Source organism: Mesoplodon mirus (assembly GCF_964341445.2).
Source record: "Mesoplodon mirus genome assembly, chromosome: 10".
In the NCBI taxonomy this organism is placed as follows: Eukaryota; Metazoa; Chordata; class Mammalia; order Artiodactyla; family Ziphiidae; genus Mesoplodon; species Mesoplodon mirus.
In genome coordinates, this window is record NC_138986.1 from 52399348 (window position 1) to 52407882 (window position 8535).

The 8535-nt window shown below is 48.6% G+C and overlaps 1 protein-coding gene across 1 annotated transcript in view; it reads right to left on the reverse strand.

Annotated features, from left to right (window-relative positions):
- CRYBG1 (crystallin beta-gamma domain containing 1) overlaps positions 1-5105 on the reverse strand; it is a 59968-nt gene extending 54863 nt beyond the window's left edge. The window contains exon 1 of the mRNA XM_082633934.1: positions 3553-5105. Coding sequence (XP_082490060.1) covers positions 3553-4229 — 677 coding nt within the window. The 5' untranslated portion in view covers positions 4230-5105. The remainder of the gene's footprint in view (positions 1-3552) is intronic.
- Positions 5106-8535: the final 3430 nt, after the last annotated feature.

Consider the following 8535-nt stretch of genomic DNA (forward strand, 5'->3'; position numbering starts at 1 on the left):
AGCTAGTAAGTGACAGAAGCCAGGTGTTCTGGTTTCAGATGCCATGCTCCCAACAACTCTACTATTCTGCTTCCCCAGATAGGATCAGACTAGATTTGCCTCAATGACCGCCTCTGGTTCTTTCCAGCTTTATGATCCAAGGCGTCAATAAATTATCAAGAGAGCTATAAGATAATCATACTTTAGAGGCCACCTTGATAATGAGAACACAAAGTAGGGAAGCATTAACATCTCACACTCTCTCCTGCATGGACTCACTGGCCTTCAAGAAGGCTGGGCCTGAGGAGCCTTCTGAAGGAACAGGCAGTAGGACCTTGGACGAAGACACTTTATTCTTCTGGAGAAAATGATTAGACTGAGAAGACTTGAGATGTCCTTCCCAAATACAGCATTAAGAATTAGATGTTCATTTTTAAATTTTTTATTTAAATACTGTATTTGATATATTCTCATGAATTTCTCCTCAGCATTGCTTTCCCCAATATCTCCTTAAGATATCTAAGCTCCCTCACAGTGGGCCCTTATCTGAAATTTAAAAGCAAACTTAACTTACAAGCACTTCCTTAAAGATTAAATTCTAAAACCAGTGAGATGATTAGAAATAAGAGAACTTACAAATGCTATCAGTTAATGAGGGATGTTCACATAGCAGGGAGTATACATTTAAAAAATTCTCACTAATCAGCTCAAGGAACAGTCAAACATCAAAGTAGATCTTATGATGTAAATGGAAAATGTTCCAGGTTAGCCAATAAGCTACCTTAAGGACAGGACACATATCTGCATGTTAAAGATTTACACCAAGATCAAAATACCTTTTACAACCAAACTTTCTGTGCTATTAACTTCTGCTACAGAGAGTCACTACAATTAACCTGGTTCAAACTGATTAAAAGGAAGACTCCTATAATTCACATTGTAATGCCTTCATTAAGATGTGAGAAGGGAAAATATCCTGGAGCCTAAGGAGTCATGGCTATAATATGAGAAGAAAATTCTCCGTATTCTAAACATACCATTTTAAGAATCTCAACATTCAATACTCGGTAGAACTGAAGATATAATTTCTCTAACAGCATCAAAAAACATGCCGCTTCACAGTGATTATTTTTCGGGGAATATAAAATGGTTTTAACTATAAAATTTTAGATTCAAGTTGTTTTTAGAAATAATCCGCATAACATCTCCAGTTGAAAACAATCAGGAAAAACTAAAGGGTCTGAAAAAAATCCATCAAACATAAATGGGTCAAAGGATGAGAAAGAATTATTAATTCTCCATTCCAATAGTTTGCCAATTCACCAAGTGCAAGGCCATGCGCAAAACAGAATTAAACTGAGCCTCTGGCAAAGGAAAATTTTAGATAGGAAATAATCACTCCTTAGAAAAAGACATTTGGTTTAGTTCTGTCACAGGAAACAGCACATGAAGAAGAGTTTCACTGCAAGATTGCTTGGTTTGTTTACCCTATCCCTTAACGGTGTAGATTGCTTGGTTTGTTTACCCTATCCCTTAATGGTGTAACATTTCTGGTTTTTCCACTGGTGTATCCTGACTGGAAGACAGGGGAAGCACCCTTAATCAGGTACACAGCATAGTTTCTCTAAGGCTCACACTTAGGAGGTCTGAATGTTCAGTCACACCGGCCTTCTACAAATAATGGGCATCATTCACTCAGGTTATTTCTCCGATGCTGCTGTTGAAGAATAAATTGCTGACTCTATCAAAGTTCTCCAGGTTGGCAGCTGGTGAGGTAGCTCAAGTTATTCATTAAGCAGGATTTCCTCCCCAGTGTTTACCAAGCGGACTGCCTACTCTTAAGCTTACTTATCCAAGAATTCAAATAGAATGAATCCATTCAGTTTAAGAATGATAACGCTGTGGACTTCCCTGGTGGAGCAGTGGTTGAGAATCCACCTGCCAATGCAGGGGACAGGGGTTCGAGACCTGGTCCGGGAGGATCCCATATGCCGTGGAGCAACTGGGCCCGTGCGCCACAACTGCTGAGCCCACGTGCACAGCTACTGAAGCCCGCATGCCTGGAGCCCGTGCTCTGCAACAGGTGAGACCACTGCAGTGGGAGGCACCCGCTTGCCACAACTGGAGAGAGCCCACGCACGCAACAAAGACCCAATGCAGCCAGAAATAAAATAAATTTATATATATATAAAAAGAATGAGGGGCTTCCCTAGTGGCGCAGTGGTTGGGAGTCCGCCTGCCGATACAGGGGACGCGGGTTCGTGCCCCGGTCCGGGAAGGTCCCACATGCCGCAGAGTGGCTGGGCCCGTGAGCCATGGCCGCTGAGGCTGCGTGTCCGGAGCCTGTGCTCCGCAACGGGAGAGGCCACAACACTGAGAGGCTCGCGTACCGCCAAAAAAAAAAGGAAAAAAAAAAAAGAATAATAACACTGAAAATCTCAGCTCTTTTAAGAAATGTGTGAATGTAGGAAAAAGATACTCACTTTTCACATGTGCTGAGAGACGGAGAAGGATGAGTGTGGGAAGGGGGAGGGTCTTAAGAGTTTTCTAGGGTGCCCTCCCTGTCCTGTCTACCTATACAGATCACACTCACCATCAAGGCACAATCCCATTTCCTCCAAAACACCAACAGTGATTTCTTCCTCCTGTGCACATCCCCAGCCTTGGGGATGGTAACATCCATTTGGCAGTTTAATCAGATTATCACCTCTTATAGTTATTTGATTTGTCAGCATCTTGGGTGCCAGAATGTGCCATAAACTTTTCAAAGGCAACATATACTGAATCACAGTTGTGGCTTTTTCCCCATAGTTCCTAGCACACTACCATGCACAGAAGGTACTCAATAAATATTTGAGAAATCAATAAACTTAACAGCAAGTGGTCACAGTCTGCTGTTGAGCTTGATCCTTCTAACGTGTTCTTTCATTTATCAAATAGTCTTCCAGTAAAAACACTGATCTTTCTTCATTTCAATAATTGAAAATTACTTTTCGATCTGGTGGCAAAAATATCACAAAACTACCTAACATTATAAAGGGGAACCAAGATACTCGTATTAGAGATTTTTTTGTAAAGCTTTAGGCCAATAATGCACCAAGTTCCATAAAAGGTTCTGTGAATTCTCTTAAACTCAGACACGTCAAAGCTACTGGGTATACTGTACATACTAGTGTTTGCTCCCTGTTTTCAAATTCATTTGTGTTTTAAGAATGACCCACCCAGGAATGCTGGTGCATATTCTGAATAAAAAATAGAATTAGTTCGTCAAGCCATACAGTCTTCTATTATTTATGTAAACACTGAACCTCCAGAGATATCTCACTTTCACATTCACTGAACTTAAAAGGCTTATATTAACAGGAATTAACATCCAACTAAGGTCCCGAATGGGTCATCTTCTTAAACCTTAACTGTGCTAAGTAGCCCTTCACTATCTTAATTTCACCACCGAGGAGAAAACCCAATGCACACAGTTCTTCCACAAATGCAAAGAACCTGCGCCCCTCAGAGCGGCTGCCCAGCCCGTGTGCGGCCACCGCGGCTCGCCGGCCCAACCCCGCAGTTACTTACATGGTCACTGTAGTGGTCACTGTACACCTGCCCACACCGAAATGGTTCCTGGGCTTCAAGCCGTCGGCGTCAGAACCTCCGACCGATCTGCCCAGCTCTTTGCTTCGACTTCCCTCTCCCCGGCCGTCGAAGAGGTTGGGGAGTGGCCCCCTCTTGGGCTCGGGCTTGATCTCGGGCAGCAGCGAGCTGCTCTTGACCATAAGCTTGCGGTGGATGATCCGGGCTGCCTCCTCCCTGCTCTCCTTGGCGGCCGGGCCGGGGTTGAACGCCCTCCTGGGAAGGGAGTCGTTGGCCGGAGCCCGCGGGCCGCCGGCGGGTGAGGTGGGCACGGCCTCCGGAACGCGGCTTCGACCCCTCCTCTTGGTGGGGGACGAGGCGGGCGGCGGCTGTTTGCTCTGCTCCGACTCCCCTAGCGGCTGCCCTTTGGGGTCGGGGCTGGGCTTGGACTCTAGGCCGGAAACAGAGGCAACGCCCCCGTCGGGGGCCGCCCGCGGAGATTTCACTTTCTTTTCAGCAGAGCCGTTCTCGGCGGCCGCGTTTGGCGCCACCTCGTTGTCTAAGACCGCGTCATTCCGGGGCGCGCAGTCAGGCAGCGGCGGGTCAGCACCGGGGGAGTCGGTGGATTTCTGCGACCTCCTCCGCCTCCCCGACCTTCGGGCGCTCGACCTCTTCTCCATATCTTCGCAATCACCGCAATCTTCAGCCCCGGGACTGATCACGACCGCCTCTTCCACCCGCGCCACCTCAGTCTTACTCAAGTAGATGTCCAGAGTCAACACTTTGGCGGGGTGCACGCGCTCGCGGGGCCGACAGTCTCGCCCCGGGGGGTCGGCTTTGCTGTTTGCCGGCGCCGAACCCGCCTGGTTCTCTGCGCCCTCAGCGGGACGGTGGCCCGCAGGAGCCGATGCGTCCTCGGGGGGCTGGCTCGGCGCGTCTTGGTGCTCCGGAGAGCCTCCTTGGGCACACACGCGGGCGGCACAGTCGGCCGGCTGCTCCCCGGCGGGCGAGCCCGGCACGCCCCTCGCTTCCCGAGCTGGCTCCTGCTCGCGGCCAGCGCCGGGCGAAGCGTTCTCCTGCCCGGAGGAATTCTCTAGTGAGGAATGCAGCTGCTTGGCAGCGGTGGTGGCATCTGGGAAAGTCTCTCCCTCTGCCTCCAGAGGTTCTAATTGGGGTGAATCACTTTCATGGCCCTGCTGCACAGCCGCCTCCGCTGCACGGCTGCCCGAGCCAGGTGACCGCTCGGCGTCCGGGGGGGCCGCCTGGACGCAGCCTTCGGGTCGCTGGCCCTCCGGCTCCTGGCACTTTTCCCGGGGGGAGCCCTCCTCGCACGTGTCTGTCTGCTTTCGTTGGCTGCCCTGAAGTTGACTCTTCTCAGTCTCTGTTTCGGGGAGTTTGGAAGAGATTACTTCTTTGGGAGAGATTGATTTGGCATTTGAGCTGGTGGGACTCTCTAACCCGTTTCTGGTGTTCCTTCTCCTTCCTGCCGTGAACAGAGTGCCGAGTTTTCCCAAAACTGGTTTCCTTTTGTTCTCTTCTGGTGGTTGTGCGCTGGACTGAAAAATAAAAGGGGATGGGAAAGAGAGAACCTGAGAATCCGTTTTTTTCCTTTAATAGTTAAGTATATTTTGGAACTACAAGCCAAAATGATAATAGGCCAGAGTTTCTAACTGAAAACGAGATTTGTGTTTGGGAATTCATTCCAACAAAATAAACTCTTATTTTATCTTTTGAATTTTTCTCAAACACCATCTATGCTTGGCACTACTGAAGAGTAACATTAACTATAGAAAGAAAATTATGAAAGAAAATTCGGAAGGTCCAAATAATCACTCAAGCAAAATAAACAACTCCCAGGTCTTTCTACGTTTTGCTTTTTACCTCCTTCCTCCGTAAAGATGCAACTGCAAAACAGCCATGCGTGACTACAGGACAGCAGTAAACATACTAAAGGCAGAATTTTTCCTGAAATGCCGCCTTTTCTTTTTGTAGGCGGAAAGGAGTACGAGGAAAACCAGTCTTCTCCAGAACTGAAGGAAACCACTGGGGTTCAACGTAACTGCAAACGAAAAACCTTGAGAAAAAGAGAATTCGAGCCCCTGGGCGTGCCCTTGGCCAAGCCCGAGGTTCTCGGCGCGCCAGGCAGCGCTCGTCCAATGGGAGAAGCACGTGGGCTTCAAACGCCCGCTGGTCCTCACGGAACACAGCTGACCCCTGCCGAGCTCACCCGAGAGGGTCTTCTCTGCGGGGAGTTCCGGGGAATGTCAATAGGGCGAGCACGTGCGGGAGGGAGGGCGAAGGGGCTGGGCGACCGCCCTTCGCAGGTCCCCACCCCCCGACCCCACCCCGATCTGGCCGGGGCTGACGGAAGGGCGCGGGGCTCTCCCATGCCGACCTCGGCCGGGGGTCGGTCTCTCACCACCCCGCTGGGCTCCGGGTGCGCACCGGGGGTGGGGGACCCCAGGGGCCGACCCACCCATGGGAGGGGCCCTGGCCGCCGGCGACGAGCAGCCCGGGTGCCGGTAAGGGGAAAAGCCTGCGTCTGTTACAAAGCCTGGGGCAAAACGGCCGGCACCTGGCGCCCGCGCGGGAAGCCAGGAGGGCGCTCAAAACAAATCAATTAAAGCAAATCGGCCAATGGGCGCCGCGGCGCGCCGGGAGCCAGTACGCGAGGTGCCCGGGTGGGCAGGAAGAGGAGGAGGCTCGCCTGCGGGAGGGAGGGAGCGCGAGCAGCGAGTCCAGCCAAGCTCCTAGCGGAGGGAAGCCTATTCCCAGTAACAAGCCCACGGCAACCCAGACCACACGTGTGGCTACAATAACTTAAGAATTACCTCTTCCACCTAAAACCCAAGAGCTAGCTTGGTCCCCACCTTTCTCGGAAGGTGAAAACTCAGGGCAGTTTTTACAATATTGACTGCTTACAGAGGGGTTCCTGAATCACACTTTAAAGCGGCTCCATTTCATTTGAATTATATGCAGCCAGTGGACGTGGGAGATGGTGGGAAATAGGAAAGACTGTAAGATAAAGCATGGAAGTAGCAGGGTCCACAAGTATTTACTGAGACAGTCCTGGCACTGTAACATCATGTCATTCTGCAACAGCCACGTGAGGTGCTTGTCACTCCACAGCAGAAATAAGGAAAGCAAAGCTCAGAGCACAGAGACTTCAGGTGTGTTAGGGGTGGGGGCAATAAAGTCAGGATCCAAACCTAGGTCCTCAGCTTCCAGCCCGAGCACCCCCAACTCCCCACAGAGGACATGGCAGTGCAGTGGGCACCCCCAGGGCTGACTGCCCAGAGGATTAGACCGCAGGCCACACTTCCCCCAGAATCGGCTCCTGAGGAAATGCTCCTGAATCAGATTTACTGACAAACTCCAGAGGTGATTCTTTGAGCTTGAGAAGCCCCTGGTGGGAGCTTTGGAACTAGACAGCTGCTGCATGAGGAGAGGGACAATCGAACGTTGCAGCCACTGGGAGCTTTTGTGACTGAGTTGATACGCTTCTAAAATCTAATCAGATTTTGAGAATTATTCAGTGGTTATATAAATAACATAAGAAGAATTCACTGTGTAATTTAAGAAAAAATACATTAAAATATTCCAGTCTCCTAAGGAATATATTTGGACTCTTTCACTATGAGTCAAAGGTATTACATGGTTTTTAAATGTAATAATTCCTTATGCACTAGACTTACTAAGTGATTTACATAGATTCTCATCAGAGACAGCCCTGAAGATAGGTAGTGTTTTTATGCTCATTCGCCAAGGTGCCTTATCCCTGCTCAAGGTCCCACAGCCAGTAGTCTTTCTAACTCTGGAAATGGAGCTCTTTGTCTCTGCTGCCTCGACAGGCCTTCAAACATACCCTAAAGTAGCCAGGAATAGGTTTGAGTCTCATTGGCTCAATTCTAGACCATGTCCAAAGAAAACTAGTGTACATGTTATCCCATCCTGCCAATGATATTGCAATCCATTTTTCCCATGTGGTTGAAAGGCGTCTGATCAGCTGTCTTCTCTGCTGAGTACAGGGTTTTGTTTTGTTTTGTTTTTCATTTTTGGCTATAGCTGCTTTTTACAGAACCGGTTGTTCTTTGTAACTTGACCTCATCAACTACTTGACTCCTCCCCCCAGAGGGGCAGCCAGTTTGTCACCTGCCAAGCTGCTCTGTCTGTTGAACTTGCTAGAATTCCAGACTTTTGTTTAGATGCGAATGCTCACAGCAGCTTCATTCATAATAATCAAAAACTGGAAACAAATGTCCCATCAGCTGGTGAATGGATCCAATAGTGGTACACCCATACAACAGAATGCTACTCAGCAATAAAAAGGACCGAACTTCTCAAACATGTAATGACATGGATGAATCTCACAAGCATTATGCTAACTGGAAGAAGCCAGACTCAAAAGGTATTGCATGGTTCCATTTATATGACATTCTAGGCAATGCAAATCCAATCTATAATAGTAGAAAGTAAATCAAAGGTTGCCTGAGGGCAGGGTGGGCAAGGAGGTGTGACTGGAAACAGGCACAAAGGAACTTTGGGGGATAAAGGCAGTGTTCCACATCTTGACTGTGGTGATGGTTACACATGTGTACATATCTTTCAAAACTCATCAAACTGTACACTTAAAATGGGGACAATTTTTATATGTAAATTATCTTAATAAAGTTGATTTTAAAATAAAGCTTTTTCCCTGGGAAGTAAAGAGCAGAAACACAATCCATCTAGCTCAGGTGCCCATTTCATAGTTCTTAGTCAGTGGGGGCCTCAAGTTGTTTCAAAGGCTACTTTCTCATTTACAGGGGAATGCAGTCTTCCCCCGAGGGGTCAGGGCCCTGCATCTCCAGCATCAGATCTCTGTGTAGGATCTCTGAGAGTTCAGAGTGCACCTTTCCTCCTGAGTAAAGTTCATAGTCACATCTTTGAGGAACACCCCTTCTTAAAACAGGACACGTTTCTTTTCAGCCAGGGGTTATTTCATTA